Source organism: Enhydra lutris, unplaced genomic scaffold, assembly GCF_002288905.1.
Source record: "Enhydra lutris kenyoni isolate GAN:26980312 unplaced genomic scaffold, ASM228890v2 scaffoldscaffold2, whole genome shotgun sequence".
Classification (NCBI taxonomy): Eukaryota; Metazoa; Chordata; class Mammalia; order Carnivora; family Mustelidae; genus Enhydra; species Enhydra lutris.
The window spans coordinates 58,855,568-58,873,911 of NW_019154086.1; the positions used below are offsets into that span (position 1 = coordinate 58,855,568).

The 18,344-nt window shown below is 33.8% G+C and overlaps 1 protein-coding gene across 1 annotated transcript in view; it reads left to right on the forward strand.

The window, feature by feature from the left end:
• The window catches only part of LOC111149082 (cell proliferation regulating inhibitor of protein phosphatase 2A), a 33,262-nt gene extending 16,244 nt beyond the window's left edge, over nt 1-17,018 (forward strand). Inside the window, exons 10-21 of the mRNA XM_022505993.1 lie at nt 964-1,123; nt 2,636-2,777; nt 3,856-3,955; nt 5,678-5,796; nt 8,626-8,821; nt 9,301-9,375; nt 9,472-9,582; nt 11,911-12,107; nt 14,111-14,224; nt 14,466-14,548; nt 15,262-15,401; nt 16,414-17,018. Of these exons, the coding sequence (XP_022361701.1) occupies nt 964-1,123; nt 2,636-2,777; nt 3,856-3,955; nt 5,678-5,796; nt 8,626-8,821; nt 9,301-9,375; nt 9,472-9,582; nt 11,911-12,107; nt 14,111-14,224; nt 14,466-14,548; nt 15,262-15,401; nt 16,414-16,584 (1,608 nt within the window). The 3' untranslated portion in view covers nt 16,585-17,018. The remainder of the gene's footprint in view (nt 1-963; nt 1,124-2,635; nt 2,778-3,855; nt 3,956-5,677; nt 5,797-8,625; nt 8,822-9,300; nt 9,376-9,471; nt 9,583-11,910; nt 12,108-14,110; nt 14,225-14,465; nt 14,549-15,261; nt 15,402-16,413) is intronic.
• Nucleotides 17,019-18,344: the final 1,326 nt, after the last annotated feature.

Genomic DNA, 18,344 nt, shown 5'->3' on the forward strand with positions numbered 1-18,344 from the left:
ATAAACTAATTGTTTATACACTTTAGGAAAACATTTAGCTAGCTCCCTTTCTTTCAGCTACTGAATTTCCTTTTTTTGGGCAAAGTCAGGAACGTTGTGTTTTCTTTTTTTGCACTGAATAGCTTATATATACTCCTTTCAGTGTAATAAGTAAAAGTATTTGCTGAAATTTTACAGCTTGTTGTCTACCTGTACTTCTTGCAGTAGTCACATTCTGTTCCTCCATCTTGGTAGGTACTGTCTGCTGTCTTTATTAGCCTATTGAGTGAACTAATATAGGAACATTGGATTCAGTCACAAAGATACAGTGGAACATGTCAGACACTGCTAGGCACTTGGGATATAGACAAAAATTCTTTCCCTAGAGGCCATTACATTCTGGTTTATTATACTGTCTAGCTCACTTAGCATTCTGTACTATTGTCCCTGTTTTTGTACTCATCTGCCTACCACAGTATCTTCTTAGAGTATTTCCCTCATGACTGGATCCTATGCACAAACAAAAATGCATATGAATGATTAAATATATTCGTCAAAGATGATTCACAAATTATTCTGTTTTATGTTGGTCTTAACTGTTAATCAGTTTTAGCATTTTAAAAAAGTCTTCAAGATTCTGACGGAAATTATTCGTGATTGTAAAGTATTAAGACCAGTGATAGTTATTTAATTATTGTAATTGCACTTAGCAAATTCAGGATTCTTGTTTTCAAATCATGGACACAATCACTGGGAAAGTCTTGTTTGCAGTTAAGTAGCTTAAAACCTTATTGTTCCATTTAAGAAAAAGGTCATCATAGCCATCTAAACTGGATAAAAGGGTAGGTTTTAAATAGGAGACACAGGTCAATTAAATATTGAAGTAATTATAAGAGATTTGATGAGAATGTTGCTGCTCGGTGATGACTCTGCGTTCTGTATTCCATCTTTATTTTTCATCACTGGTGGTGGTTAACTCTCCAGGACGTTGTAGATACTGCTAACTGTTCCTCAGCTGACCGTTTCGTGACCCTTCTGCTGCCTACAATCCTTGATCAACTTCAGTTCACGGAACAAAATCTAGATGAAGCCTTATTAAAAAAAAAATGTGAAAGGATGGTCAAGGCCACTGAAGTTTTGTTAAATATCCTTTACTGTTAAAACATGGAAACTAGCCATTCATTTTTTTTCTAGCATTACTTTTACTGCAATTTTGTCTTTGTTTGTAAATGTGTCACGTCTCATACTTGTATATCAATTCAGGATTATTGAATTGGAGTTTAAACTATAGAACTAATTCTCAATGAGGAGTCTATGAAGAAGTCCAGAATTTTTTCCCTTATTTTTCTAGTAAAACTTACAAACTAAAGAATATTTCATAATTTTTAACTTTTTAAACTTTTTAAACTTGATTTGGACATTTTTACTGCAATTTGAGATTAAGAGATACATTCTAAAATAACTGCTTTATTACTTTCTAATCCTAATTGCTTTCTCTGGATGATTTGTGGGGTCATCACTGGTTCAATATATCAGAGAATAAACAAACATTGGTAGAGTTGTTAGTATTTTAGCTTATATTCTAATTTTTACTGAAAGTTAAAGCCTCTAGAAATATTTTAATAAAGATGATATACTAGGTTATAAAAAAAGACACATATTATCAAGACAATTTCATTCATTACAAAAAAAGAAAACCTTGAGTTCAATTAGTGTCACGGCCTAACTTTTGTATTCAGGTTTTCTTAGGTCTTTTCTTGTGTTTGCTCTTTTCTTTTAGATCAGTTAATTCTAAGTCTTTTGAAGCCCAAGTCCCATTTTTAAAAATATTTCATTAATGCGTTTTTATTATTATCAACAAGAAGCCTTTATATCTCAACCAGATCTTTTATCTTTACCTGGTCAAGTTTCCTTATATCTCAGCAGTATGAATTTGCTCAACTTCGCCTTGCCCTAGAGCAAATTCCACATCTATTTACTCTCTTCTCAGAGTTACTGCTCCTTAATTTTCCTCTTCCCTACAGCAGTGATTCTCAATCCTGATTATGTATTATTACCTGAAGAACATTTTAAAAATCCTGACACCTGAACCTTACTTCCAGCAATTCTAACTTGATTGGAGTAATCTAGAGCCCTGGTGTGTGGGCAGTGGGGAGATTGTGATTGATTGATCAAACTACCCACATGATTCTAACATGTAGCTAAAGTTGAAAACCACTGCTATAGAGACACATTATTTTGCTTGATTGTTGATATCTATCTGTAATATATGCAGGCCTCAGAATTGGTACTGATTTGAGCCAAATTTGACACTTTTTAAATGATACTCAAGTTAACTTATAATATTACAAAATAGGAAAAAATAACTTCCCTTAGTTCAGCAAATATTGAACCACTGTAATAAGCTTCTAAGAAAATACTAACATCCAGCAGAGTAACAGACATGGTGTCAGTCCCATCTCTTGCCACTTACCAATCACTTAAATGCTCTAAGCTTTAGTTTCCTAATCTGTCATTGAGCTAATGTAACAATGATTATATGGAAGTGCAGTGACAAGATAATTTGTATGGAATCATTCTAAATACTGTAAAGTGCTATACAAATATAAAGGTTTTTTTTGAGAATTTTTTGTTTGTATTCCTTAACAAAACTTACCTCTGTGTGGAGATGATTCTCTAAAAATGCATGTTGCAAAAACTCTGACTACTATCAAATGTACCACTTTGATAGAACAACAATTTACATACGGCAAGATTGATCTGGGGTTTGGAACAAAGGTAGCAGATTCTGAATTGTGGTGAGTATATAAAATCCAAATGGCAAAATGGTAATACCAAACATAATAAAAATCAAAAGATAGTGATTCTCTCCTCTTGGAGGGTAATCCTTGGGTATGCACTATTAACTCAAGGTGTAGCAGGGAATTAATAAGGTTTTTCATAATTTTTTAAAAATTCATTTAATTCATAGATTACATGCCTTGAAGAAAGGATAATCTTAACATCCGTGATTTGTTTTTCATTGTTTAGGTTTGTTTTGTGTTTTAATTTTTGATTATCCTGAAGTGTCTTTCATAGTTCTTTTCTGGAGGTTCTTTCTGACATTGCCTCAGTAATTTTATGTTTTAAACAAAAAGGCATGAAAAAAACAGAAGGTCATTTTTTTTATTACCAGGAAATCAGTTACTACTGAAGGTTTCCTACTAACAAAGACAGTTCTTTTCCTAAGCATGTAAAGACTTATGGTTTAAAGGTGAATTTTCACTGATAGTGATGAGAGAGATAGATTATTTTATCGCTCCTTTTCCGCATGAATTAAGTCCATTAACAAATCTTTATTGAGGACCTGAACGCTAGACATTGATTTGTTCCAATTTCCATAAATGACATAATTGTCAATAATTGTGCTCCTCAAGAACAAGAATTACTTTTTTTTTTTACTTTTTTATACTCCTTTTGTGGTATGAGGCTAAGAACATGGCTTAGTATAATTTATTTGATAAATGTAAGGTATTCTGTATTGCTTAAGGTTGCCCTTTATTGATATTTCAGTGAAAAAGCTAAAATTAAGTAGGTCATTTTGCTGATGCTGCTGGTAATTTGGCTCAGAAAGTGGAAGCTCAGTGGTATTTGAAATTAGAAAAAGAAAACACTGTCTGAATTTAGACTGTTAATGCCAATTTGTTCTTTTGGGGGGTTGGGTTATAAGGGTGCTGGTCTCTGTTATATTTTTACTTCTCAAAAGAAACAATACTTTATCTTCCTGAGGTTTAAAAACAAAAGTGTTGGTTTTTTTCAGAATTTCTGTAAAATTATGGACAGAAATAAAATTCTAAGCAACTTTTTGGTTATCTAATTTAAATATTTATTTTTAAGCAAACTTGCTGCTGATGTAGTTTTGAAAACTCTTGATTTGATGAACAGACTTAAACAGTTGGTTCCTGGTATGGAAGTAAGCTTCTATAAAATCCTTCAGGTGAGTGTAAACTCTTCAAAGATTGAAGTTTATTCATACATAAATGCTTCCTAAGTGTGAGTTTCTGTTTTAATATTTTGAGGTTTAGAAAGTGTTTCTCTTAGAATTGGCTGTCAGAAGAGAGTTAATTGCCTTAAGTAGCTGTTATATTCCCAGTACGTGGTAATTTTACATAGTTTTGCAGGAATTGAAAATAAATGCTTGTGACTATAATGTACAGGATGTTCATGATAGTAGAGTTTCTTCAGCCTTTTTCCTTTCTTGTGCCATACTTTAGGTTTCTTCGTTTATTTCTAATAGCACTGCAGTGAAGGGGAAGTGGTATTTGTTTTGGAGTTTTTGTTTTTGGTTGGGATTGATGATGTAGAGTGTTAAGGGGATAAGGGACACATCTGGAAGAAAAGGACATGATTGTGAGTGATAGTAATACCAGAGAGGGTATGCAGAGAATAGTCGACTCACGAATTTTGATGATGGTAGCTGAATAAGAGCTCTAATGTTTACCTTGATAGCCACAAAAACTGACTTAAAATAGATACTTAGCAAACATGTGTGAATTGAGTTACTATAAAAAACAAAGATGGTTCTGGTCTGTATAGACAGGGTAGAAGCCAAAACTGAAACCTTATACAGGAGCCCCTGTACACTTTGGAGAGCATAATGCTGAAGAGATGGGCTTCAGATGTTGACTCCACCAGTCAGTCAAGTCAGTGCAGACTTGAGCAAGCTATTTCACTTGTCTGAGCTCTAGCTTCCTTAACTACAGAATGAAAATAATGAATTCCCCTCCATGGGAGCAGTTATGAAGGGTTACAATAAGGGTTATGGAGATAAAGCCCAGCTTTTTTTTTTTTTTTTTTTTTTTTTAAGATTTTATTTATTTGACAGAGAGAGATCACAAGTAGGCAGAGAGGCAGAGAGGAAGGGAAGCAGGCTCCCCGCCGAGCAGAGAGCCCGATGTGGGGCTCGATCCCAGGATGCTGGGATCATGACCTGAGACGAAAGCAGAGGCTTTAACCCACTGAGCCACCCAGGTGCCCCTAAAGCCCAGCTTTTAACATGGTTCTGTGGCATAAGATTATACTTGAGTACTTACAAGACCCTCAACATTGTAAAATGTAGATAACTATAAAGGATTCATATTTTAATATTTTTTCTCTGTTAACAACTTAAAAAATTGGGTCAAACTGATTTTGTGTCAATTAGGAAATGTTTTTCAGAATAAATGATTTGGAGCTTACAGTACTAATGTAAAATATTTACTGACATGAAGGACTTATGTGTTAAGTATAATTGTTTCAGTGACAAAATTAGAATTTTTCTAGTTAATTTGAGTTTTACTTTTTTTTTACTTTAATTGGAAATGATTATTTTTTTCTTACAGTCAGATTTTCTTTTAAAGGTAGCTAGAAAAATAAAACAATAATTCAAAACATCAGTCAGTTGTGATCATATTTTAAATTCATCATAATATGTAAGATGTGATTTTCATAGGCACAACAAAACTTTTGCCAGATTTTTTTAAAGCTAGTGTTCATATTGACTGCATAGATAATTATAACAAAGTAAAGGCTAATGAATACATTCAAACAGCAGATAGAAACCTTTCAGAATTTGCCTGGAATTATTTTATGGTTTAGCTCTGTTTACTCACCTTGCTTTAAAAATCTTGACATTATTTATTCTTTGTGCCTGTTGTTTTTGGTTTCTTGATTTGCTTAGGATCCACGCCTGATTACTCCCTTGGCTTTTGCTTTAACATCAGATAATAGAGAACAAGTACAGTCTGGACTGGGAATATTATTGGAAGCTGCTCCACTACCAGATTTTCCTGCTTTAGTGTGAGTTGTAGTCATTTGCAGTATATCTCTTGTGGTCCTGGAATATTCTGCTGTGTTTCTTTAATAGTCTTCAATATAGATAGATTAGAAAATTTGTGAATCAGAGACTTCATTATATAACAGTTGGTAATTTTTCAAGTGATTAAAAGAGAATTTGATTTCAGTAACTGAAAAGACCAGGTGTATACTCAGGGAAAAGCTAGCCTTCAGGTGGGTTAAATGTTTTCCAGGCACTATGCCTCTCTCTCTCCCACTTCCTCTATTTGGCATAATAGCTTCTGGACTATGCTTATATCTTACCAGTTTAGTTCTTACATAGAATGAGCTTTCCCTGTGTCAGCTATACTCAAAAAAAAAAAAAAAAAAAAAGACTTTTAGATTAGATGTGAGGAAGAACTTCTTCAGCTTAAGGGTTTGCCAGAGGATAAGATGGGAAACTGCTCTAAAAGATTAAACACTTAATAAACAACATGGCTTTTAGAACTAAAAAACAACCAACAAAAACAAAACAGGAAAGAAAACAAAGAGCTTCTCTTCCCAGTTATTTAAATAAGTATTTTTTTTTTTTAAGATTTTATTTATTTATTTGAGAGAATGAGAGAGAACATGAGAGGAGAGAGGTTCGGGGGAGAAGCAGACGCCCTCCTGAGCAGGGAGCTGAATGTGGGACTCGATCCTGGGACTCCAGGATCATGACCTGAGCTGACCTGACCCAGGTGCCCTGTTTAAATAAACCTAAGCATCACTTTTGTTGACCGAATCTGGGTCATTTGCCAATGAAGGACCTTGGCAGATAACAAGGGTTCAACTGGGAGAACTACATGAAGTGAAAGTTAATTTGGGGGCAGTGGGAGGATTTAAAAAGAAAAAAAATTTGTGCTTTTATCAGAAAGTAGAATAGATAGTGGCCAGGCAGAATTGCCCACTATTCTCATTGATTTCAATCATTAGGAGAATATTTGCTATTTTTATGTTGTTAAAGATTTTATTTATTTGAGAGAGCGAGAGAGAGCATGCGCAGAAGTGGGGGGAGGGGCAGGAAGAAACAGGCTCCCTACTGAGCTAGGAGCCCCTGACATGGGGAGACATGGGGCTCCATCCCAGGACACTGGGATCATGACCTGAACCAAAAGCAGATGCTTAACTGACTGAGCCAGGAGTCCCTCTGCTATTTCTTTTAACTGACTTAGAAACTTATTTTTCAGAATTAATAATTTAGTCATAAATTAAGAGATTAAGAACTGTGGAGAACAAGACCTAGAGACCACAAATCAAAATTCTCTTCATTGTAAATATTTTTAAACAAATGGACAGGTAGGGAGTTTCTCAAGTCAAGATCTGGAAATGATCTGTGAAGCTGCTTCATTTTGTGGTGGCTTGGTTGTTCCAGTTGTGGTAATCTGACATAAAGGAAAGCCCCTGTGTTTCAGAACGGAATGCTTCAGCTTCACTGAAAGTGGGAGTCTCATCCTCTGTCCCTATATATGAGATCTTCCTACAATTTCTTTGTATCTTGGCTGCCCCTATCTTACTGGTGTTACATAATTTTCTCCTTAGAAAATATGTCAGGTGTTCATTTATTTTATTTATGTCTTTTTATGCCTTTGTTTATATCATCTTAGTTTAATAAGGTAAATTTATATGTTGGATGGGTGGGTGGGTACATAAGTAGGTTTTTTGGTGTACGTTTCCATCTGGTGAGGGCCAAGTATGTGCCAGGCCCTCTTCTAGTCATTTTAGATATTGCAGTAAATTAGACTGGGGACCTTTGTCATATGGTGTACATTCTAGTTGGGAGACAAGTTAAAAAAAATTAAGTTTCATAATGTGCATGTCAGTATGGGTGTAAGGGGCTCTCTGAGAAAGTGAATTTGTACTGAGACCTGATGATAAGATGGAGCCAACTCTCTACAGATCTGGTGGGAAGAATATTCTAGTAAAGGAACAGCTCATTCAAAGACCCTGTGGCAGGAACAAGACATGATAAATGGGGCAGAATGGGAGTCAGGTTAGTGAGAAGATTCTGAGTGAGAAAGAGTAAGAATGAAGGACATAGGTGAAGGACAGGTGATGTTGCCCATGGTAAGAAGGATGTTCTTACCAACAGCAATAACATTGTACTTAAGTTTAACAAATAATTCATACTTACAGACTAGTTCTAATGTCTCCAGAAAAGAGGTGAGATTGTCATTAAAAAGGATTGTAAGTAGAAAAGCATTTACTTGACAATATTTAGGGTATTTTCCAAAATGTGGCTTCATCATAGACTCCAAGATTATTTCAAAAATATTTGAAGGCTTATATTCCCAAAAAATATCCATTCTAAATATTCTCTAATTCCATACTAACTACCCTTTCCTCTATTTTTTTTTTAAGATTTTATTTATTTATTTGACAGAGAGAGCGCACAAGTAGGCAGAGAGGCAGACAGAGAGGGGGAAGCAGGTTCCCCGCCAAGCGGAGAGCCCGATGCGGGGCTCAGTCCCAGGTCCCTGAGATTCTGACCTGAGCTGAAGGCAGAAGCTTAACCCACTGAGCCACCTAGGCACCCTCCTCTATTTTTTTTTTTTTTTTTTTTAAGATTTTATTTATTGAGAGAGAGAGTGTGGTACAAGTGGGGTGGGGGGAGCAGACAGAGAGGGAGAGAGACAATCTCAAGCTAGTGCGAAGCCCATGGCAGGGCTCTTTCTCACGACCCTGAGATCATGATCTAGGCTGAAATCAAGAGTTGAACCCTCAACTGACTGAGCCACCCAGGCTCTCCTTCCACTATTTTTTTGTAATTCATCCATCCATTCATTCATTCTTTCTTTCTTTCTTCCTATTCAGACTTGGAGAAAGTATAGCAGCAAACAATGCCTATAGACAACAGGAAACAGAACATCTGCCCAGGAGAATGCCCTTGCAATCACTAAATCACAGTCTTCCAACATCAGTAAAATGTTTAACTCCTCCACTTTTGAAAGCTAGAGTTCCAGGATTGAACATTGAGGAACTAATAGAGAAACTTCAGGCTGGAATGGTGGTGAGTGGTAAATAGCCATTATAAATGGGATTCTGCCTGGTACATACCAACTAAATATCACTCCTGATTATAACATTTATTTAAATAACTTCAGAGGCCTATTTGATCAATGAAACCTTATCTTTTAATATGAAAATAACAATATTCTAAAAAGTTTGGAAAGAAAGAAAAAAATTAGCCATAAAATTCCCACATTTTAACACCAATCATTTTTCCCCCAGTCTTCCCCAGTTAGTCCACCCTCATCCTCTCTATCCCTCTGTTTAAGAAATATATCCCATAAGCATATCAAGTCCTACCCAGATACTCTTCTGCAATAGCCAGGTTAATGAAATGTTTGTGAACTGCCTAATACAGGATTAATTTTTTTACTTTGTTACTCATTAAGTTTTAATGATTTGGTTTCACACTGGCATTTATTTTTTTATTGTGTTGAGTGTTAAAATTTTCTGATTTTTGACTGTTGTATTAAAACTTAGGTAAAGGAACAGATTAATGATGTGAGAATATCTGACATAATGGATGTATATGAGATGAAACTGTCCACATTAGCCGTGAGTACAAGCTTATTTTAACTATATATAGTTTTTATAGCTTTAATAGATGTTTTTCTGGTAAGTGATAAAGATAAATGGTTTGTCTTCTTACAGTCCAAAGAAAGCAGGCTACAAGATCTTTTGGAAGCAAAAGCTCTAGCCCTTGCACAGGCTGATAGACTGATTGCTCAGTATCGCTGTCAAAGAACTCAAGCTGAGACAGAGGTGTGTACAATATAAAGACTTATCTAATATGTAGAAAAATAAATGAAGCAGAACATGTACAAAACTTTAGTTTTATTTTTGTTAGTGTTTGAAGTAAACTGTTCTCAGCATTTGACTACTCCCTCCATCTTGAAACCCTTCCCCCTTTAATTTTGGTCACCCCAATATCTTCTGATTTTCTTTCTACGCTAATGGATATTCTTTTCCTATATCCTTTAGGGACTTCTCTTCCTCCATTCAACCCTTAAATGTTGGGTTTTCCTGGCATTATGTTCTAAGTCCTTTGCCCTTCCTTAAGTAGTCCAGGGATTCAGTCATTATCAGAATGTTAATGCTATCAGTTTTATATGCTGAGCCCAGATACTTTCCACTAGGCATTAATGCTTCCTGTATAGCTCTTTTTAAATATATAGCAAATACTTCCCATTCCGTATGACCAGTCCTGAACGCATCACCCATTTCAAAAATTTACTTTTTTATATATTCCATCTTGTTCTGAAGAGTTCCAGACAAAAATCCTGGAAATCATACAGTTTACTTCCTACAATTAGCCATTCACCAAATCCAGTTGATTCTACTTTCTAAATATTACCTTTTTCTCCCTTGTTTCTTCTTGCTACTATTTGCTACAGGTCAAATTCTTTTCATTTTTTACATGAATCATAGCAAAGCCTTCAGTTAGTCTTTTTACCTTCAGTCTGGAGCCCTCTTTCACCCAACCTCTACGTGCATCCCAAGTCATCTTTTTGTATTTGGTTCCACCCTCCCTGGTTCCCCTACAGTGATTTCTGAGGCTGTAATCTGATTTTATTGCTTCTGTGGTATATACCCTGCAGTGGCTTACCATTTCACTCAGCAGATGATTTTAAATTCCTTAGTTTGGCACGCAGGATTCTAAAACTACTTTCATTCCGCATCTCCTTGCATTTCTGTGCATTCTCTGCAATCACCTCCATCAGATTACTTTGCGGTTACTTGACATACTCAGGTTTCCCTGTCCTTGTATTTGCTCTTCCATGTCTAGAACACCTTTTCCTTTCTCTGCCTAACTCCTAATAATCCTTCATATTTTAGCTTAAATACTTCCATTTCTTAGGAAGCTGTCTCTTGTCTTCTCCTTCCCATACATGTGAAAATTATACAACCCTGCTCCCCACCCTTGATGTCCGAGACAGTTTCGGTATCTCCAGGCCCCAGCAAGCACAGTACTTGGCACATGGTAGGTGCTCAGAAAGTCTGACATTGTGCTGTGTGCACATATACACACAATGTGTACATTAGGAGTGAGAGCTTACTGCAGTAATATGAAATTCCTAGCAAATACAAACAGAGTCTCAACAGTTTGATATCATTTATGATGAACTGTAATAAAGTCATTGGATTTTTGAGATGTATTAAAGTCAATGACTCATAAAATACCTTTAGAGTCTTCTCAGAGTACTCGTATTTGAAAAAATATGAATAAATATAACCATATATTTTCCTTTTCTTCTTTTGATGTGGATTCATTTGTCTTAACAATGTATTGGATTTATCATAAATTTCAACAAAGAAAATTAGTGATATTAAAATCATTTTGTCCTCTTCCTTCCCATAGCATATTCTTGTATTCTATGTCTGTTGGACATGTCTTGCATTTTATTGGAGAATTTAATGTTTTATCTGTTTTACTGGAAAGGTTTCTTATAAAAATAACGCTAAATAATGGGGTATTACTGCTTTATAGACTGTCAAAAAAGAAGGGCTCAGGTTTTTATCTGGCATTTCAAAATAAGAGTATTTTTCAGGCTAAAGGGTGTTGGGGGGGGAGTTCACTTCTCATTCTAGTGTTCTGTTTCTTTAATGTTTCATGTCACAAATACTTTCATATTAATTTAGGCTGTATTCCCTGATTGTGCTAGCTTAATTTTAAGTGTTGCTTAAACATCTGTGATACAGTTAAGATCTTATTTTTAATATCTACCTGAAATGGGAAAGCTGATTTGTGTAAACTTTATGGTTTAGTGTTGATGGCTAGCCCCAGGGACCACACACTTTTAATTAAGTACAGAATGTAGACCTATTTTCTTGTTATAATTGTGCTAATTTCTGTGAGTCTGGTCATACCGAGATTATTCTAGTCAGGACAATCTCTTAAGTAAAAAAAATGTAACATTGTTAGATTTATTAGAAGTAGTTAATTAATAAGTGTATGTGACTAATAAAACTTTATGTAACCAAATAGATGCTACCCTATTAGATATTTGGTAAATCTTTTAAATTGTAGAAACTGAGCAAACAATACACGTGGAAGTAGAAAAGTCTGTGTTCTGTTTGATTTTGTTTTAGGCACGGACACTTGCTGGTATGTTGAGAGAAGTTGAGAGAAAAAATGAAGAGCTTGGTGTGTTGCTAAAGGCACAGCAGGTTGAATCAGAAAGAGCCCAGAGTGATATTGAGCATCTCTTCCAACATAATAGGAAATTAGAGTCTGTGGCTGAAGAACATGAAATACTGACAAAATCCTACATGGAACTTGTTCAGAGGTAAATTAATAAAGTAAAATTTTCTGTGTAAAGTTGGGAGTCTAGAATGAACACACAGTATTTCTTTTCTGTGGTGCTAAAATCCTTTTGTAAACGTTCACATATTCTGGTAATTCCATAAATTAAGTAGTTGACAAGAAACTTACATCACAGGTAAATGAAGTATTATTTACTCAAATTTAGGATCAAAGTCAGAAATAGAATACAGGTTTCTTTGTTTCTCTCCAGTTGACACTGCTTCTTTCATGTATTCATGCAGTCCTCAGTCATCTGGGGTTTTAGCACCACAAGAACAAGTTGATCTGCTTTGTTCACTGACAAACCCCTAGGGCCTGCAGCAGTACTCAGTACACAGGCATTCCATAGATGTTAAAGGACCTTAGTTGTCATAATTTGTGTTAAGTTGAGCTATATGAATTGGCCATTTCTGTACATCAAATGTGTTGAATATGAACAATTTCATATTCAATTGAACATATTCAATTTCCAGTCTCATAACATGGGAATTCAGGTGTTAGTGTTTAAAACATCTCTCAGTTTGTAGTCATTATTTCTCCTTAATGTCACTGAATATGGTTTACTTACATATGTGACTTTATCTGTGGAATAAATTCTTAACAGGTGAATTGTTGGGTGAAAGGATATGTGCTCTCAGGTTTTTGATGGATTGACAAGTTTCCTTTCAAAAAGGCTACACTAACTTAACATGCCTACTAACAAAATACGAGACTGATCATGCTTTCCTCCTTTGTCATGCTTTCCTCCTTTTACTCTTTTAGGTCAATTTTAAAACTGAGATATAAAGAAGACCCGGAACAATTACAGATTTTCTACCAAACAATAAAAATTAAAATATTCCAGTTAACTTGTTCTTTTTTTAATTTATAATTTAACATTGATTAAGATTTGAAAAAATATTCTATCTATGCTATTGATATAGAGATCTAGAAAATTTTAACTCTGTAAGATCCATATGCTTATTTGCAAATCAATAAAAATGAAAGGTGGAAAACGTATAGCATCTAGAAAATTTGTGACATTAAAATTTCCTAAACAGGATATTTTCTTCCAGCAGTAACTTTCTCCAAAATCTGTTGTAGGCAGCCCTGGTAGAGTGGACTATTGGTGTTAAGTTAGGATGTGAGAAAAAGTAATAAGCATTGGTCCCACAGAAATACGGGGTTTCCAGGAACCACGGGAACTTCCCATTGATGTTCCAGATAGTGAGTGAGGGGCCAAGAGGTAAATCTCCTGCCTTCTGGGGCCAGATAGTAACAAATAATGAAGTTGGCTGGGGAAAGAAAGGTCATCGCTAAATGGTAGGGACTATCTAAAGGCATTCAGATTCAGAATTATAAAAACCACATGGGACAGATAAAACACTTCTAGGCAAATTTGGCCAGTGCTACCAGTTTGTACTTAGTGAAGTAAAAAGGACATTTTATGCCTAAAATACTTGGGTGTCAAAGTATCACTTTAGAAAGTATTTCTGTGTTTACTTTGCTAGTAAACTAAGCAGAACTGTTAGATGCAGAGCTCTGAAGAGGCCAGTGAAGTTTAGTATCCTCAACTACATCATTAATTTGACATTTTTAATTAAACATACATTATGCCCAAGAGGCTAACAATAGCATATTTAAATTTTATTTTTTAATAAACTACATCCTTTTACAGAAGTTTTTAAAAATTTTCTGGATCTAACTATGAAAATTAATATATATAGCAAATTATGTAGAGCAATATTATCCATAAAGCTCTATATCCATAAATATGAGGTAAATGCCCTGCACTTTTCCTTTTTATAGTAAATATTACCTCCTAAGTCAGCCAAAATACATCTGTAATGTCTTTTAGAGTTAATCTTTCTTTATGTGCTGCTTGTTCATGACATTCCTCTTCTTCAGTGTATGCAGTTTGGTTTGATGAGATAATAAAGGACACTGTTTCTTTTTTCCATTAAATGTTTGCCTCCCTAAAAATATCAACTCATTTTGTCTTTTCAGGAATGAAACCAATGAAAAGAAGAATAAAGATTTGCAGATGACATGTGATTCTCTGAATAAACAAATTGAGACAGTGAAAAAGTTGAATGAGTCATTCAAGCAACAAAATGAAAAGTAAAATCTCTAGTTCTTAATTCTAATTATTTTGGATTTTTTAAAAACAGTGATTCTCTTTATACAGAGCATTGTTTTTACAGATAATAGAATTACCACTTATTTTAGATATAAAATACATATTTGACAAAATGTAAGGTAATTACTCTTCTTATTAATTTGCTCTTAAAATACTTGTTGGAAAGAAAAAGAAATGAAATACTTCCTTGATGTGTTCTTCTATATTTTTTTATAACTTCAGAACTATTGCCCAATTAATAGAGAAAGAAGAACAGAGAAAAGAAGTACAGAACCAACTAGTAGACAGAGAATGTAAGCTAGCAAGTAAGTAACTTCTTATTTAATACATTGTCTATATTTTTTAACGTATCTTATGTTGGTAGAAAAATCAAAGCATGATTTATTTTCTACTTCTCTCCCTTTTTTAAGCTTAAATCACATTTTAAATAGCTTTCCTTTTCTTGCCATAACATTTTACGGAACAGTTTAGTTAGATTGATAAATTGAAAAAGCAATATTTTTTTTTTAATCTGGGAATTAGAGGAAAGGACTGTCTTTTCAAAAAAAAAAAAAAAAAGAGTTTTAAAAGAACATAACAGCAGGTGGCAGTGCTAGGTAACTTTTAGTTACCAGCTTCTAATGGCAGTAGCTCTGAAATGATCCACAAAAAACATTTTTGTTCTAACTCACTTGCCTTAGACATCTGCCTATATAATTTTTTATACTTTTTTATATCTTTCTAACCCTTGATCTATGAGGATTGTCTTTCCCCTCATAACTATACATACAATATCAGGGACAGGAAGAAGGAAAGACGTGGAGATTTGGCATTTTCTGTAGAATACTGGCCTACAGGAAGAGTTTCATGGTATTTTTCTATTCATCAAAACTGTAGAACTTTTATTTTCAACAGGGCGTTTCTTCATCTTCCCAGTTGTCGTTCTTTTGCTCTAATTACATAGTGGCTGATTAACCTTTTCAGGGTAACATCAGTATGCAACCTCTAACCATATAGCTGACTGTTTGTCTGTTTTAAGATTTGCAACAAAAAACAAAAGTACAAGAAGAAAAAATTAAAATCTTGCAAAAAGAAAGGGAAGATAAGGAAGAAACCATTGATATTCTTAGAAAGGAATTAAATAGAACAGAACAGATAAGAAAAGAACTGAGCATTAAGGTAAGAATCTGTTGAGTTCTCATTGGTAGTAGATGAATAAGTCTGATTTTGTAGAAAAGGTGAATTTGGGTAAATTAAAGTTCTGGTTCTTAAGTAATTTTATTTAGAAGATATTACAGTCTCAGAATTGACAGTTTTTTAGTAAAGGCTCTCTTGCAATGTGAAAACCTGTTTTCCTAAAATCATGAAAAACCTATTAAATATATATCGTGTACCAGCACTTACTGCTTTTTAGTGGGCAAAGAATACATGAAGGGGTTCCCAGATCTGAATGTCACATACAGGTGGCTGTGTTTGGCTGCCTCTCCCAGCTTTTAGGGAAAGGAATAATAATAGTAGTTCATATTTGTTAAGAATTTTATAATTTGCCAAGAACTCTGAAACATTTTTCTTAATCCTCTTCTTAACAAATATATTAATATATAAGTATCAAATGTTTTCAACTTACAAATGAAACTGAGTTTTGAGTTACTGAGGGTCTGTCACAAAGCTAATTATTCAGTATTCTGAATCTAAGTCCACTGTTCATTCCACTTTATCATGGTTGTTTGTGTGTGTTAGCTATGAATAGCACTTTCTGGCCCAGCTGCTACTAGAAAGATGAGAACACACCGGGATTAAATGACCACTTGAACAACTACAGAGCACAAGTGACAGAAGAGGCATAAAATCTAATGCCACGTTTACCGATTTCCTGGTTCTCCTTTAATGTGGTCATCTTAATAGTGATTCTAAATTGTGATGGGTACTGTTTTCTGCAAAATTTCAGCTGCTAATATTGACTTAAAAAGACAAATTGAATGTGTCTTTCCAATTTGTATTATATTGTTTAATAATTATCTTAAGCTTACCATAAAATTTAATTGACTAAAATATAATACGTATGTGTAATGTGTCTTTTGACTTAGTTGTTTTACAGATGAAAAATAGGACATCTTAAAATATCTGTGAAAGGAAGACATACTAAGTTTGTTTTCCTTGATTCCTTCCTTCCCCTACCCCCAATTCCTAGGCTTCCTCCCTAGAGGTTCAAAAGGCCCAATTAGAAGGTCGTTTGGAAGAGAAAGAGTCACTGGTGAAACTTCAGCAAGAGGAGTTGAACAAACACTCTCATATGATAGCAATGATCCACAGTTTAAGTGGTGGAAAAATAAGTCCAGAAACTGTGAATCTCAGTATATAGATGTTACATATTTATCTTCCGGGGGAGGTGTGGTAGGGAAGGTAATTTGTGACTCCAGAACAATAGCAAATTATTATCTAATTATTAATTTAGTAAAGAATCTGATCTGATAAATATTTTTATTTGGTCTTAAAAATTTTACTTTTGGTTTCTGGCTTTCATTGCTTAAAGCTTTCTTTGGTTCTTATATTAGAATATATTGACCTCCATTATTGTTTCTCTAAGGCTTTTCCCTTTTCCTTAGTTGCTTTCCACTCCTTTCTGCTTTTTAATTTATTCTCATTTGTGATTAGATATCAAAATCAAACTTTCTTGATGTAACAATCCTAAAGATTAAGAAATTGAAAATAGTTACTAGTATAAAAAGAGAAAGCGTGGCATTGCCTGCAAAGTTTTTCTCTAAATAGCACAAAAGATAATTCGGTAACTTTAAAATAATTTTATTTTAAAATGCAATTTAAAATGCAGTAAGATATACAGTATAAGTTCTAAATTTGAAAAAAATGCAATGAGTAGTTAGAGAAATAATGTGAAAAAATTAGAAAATATCAGATGTGTTAAATGAATACATTGTCACATTTAAAAAGTGATAATTTGTAGAATTATTTGAGATAGCCTTAGTTTTTTTTTTTTTTAAATGTACCATGTTGGTCTGCCCATATCATTTCTAATCAATTAAGAATTTCTTTTGATTTGCACCAGGATGACTTGGATTCCACAACTGCTACATATCCAGACATTTATTATTTGTTAATTCAAATGTGAATTGCATTTAATATATTGTCTTTTGTTTAAATAGTTTTGAATTTGGCCATTTAATTTTAAAGCATAGGTTGAATATCCTTATTCATGTATTTTTTTAATACAAGGGAATTTTTCAGTACTTTTCATTTGAATCAAATGGTGTAAGTAGTGTTTAAGAAGAGTTTTTATATTAATATTTTAGTTGGTTTTATTGCTAGTTTCCAACCATTAATTTTGCTTGGTGTTTTCTTCCCTGTTTGTATCTTCATGTGACTTAAGTGAACTTAGATTTACTTCTATTTTTCAACTATAGTGTATCTGAATTTATGTTTAGGAATTAGACATATTTTCAGAATTTGCTAATTATGTTAAGTATCAAACTGTCATAGTTTTATTATATACTTGAATACATTTTGTATATTTCTGCAAATTTTTTTGAAAAGCGTTGTACAGAGTATCACATTTTAGATTGCTACTTGTTCTATAAGGGGTTTTTTGAAATTGCAGTCATTTTCAATTTTATATGAAAAAATATTTAAATGAGTAGATATGACTGAAGAACAAAAGGCTTTGTAAAATAAAACAAGAAGTTCTGAAAAATAAAGAAATGAACCAAAACCTGTAGGGAAAATCAAACTATCTATACAATATAGACACTTTTAAGAAGACACTGAGCCTAGCCCTCTGCCCAGTAGAACTTCTTGTAATGTTGGAAATGTTCTATGATACACTGTCCAGTATCATAGCCTTTAGCCATAGGTGATTTTTGAGCACTTAAAATATGGTTAGTTCAACTGAAGAATTTAGATTTTAACTGCCATCCTGCTGGACAGTGCAGATCTAGTCCATTCTTGTAAGTATGCATTTATATAAAACACTCAATTTGCCTATTCTTGAAGATCTATGTAGGCAGAGACTCCATATATTTGTTAGCAACCTTTTTTTTAATACAACAATTTTAATGTGTCATTCTTGATCTCTCTAAAGAGAAATAAATGTACTTTAGCTTTAAAGGT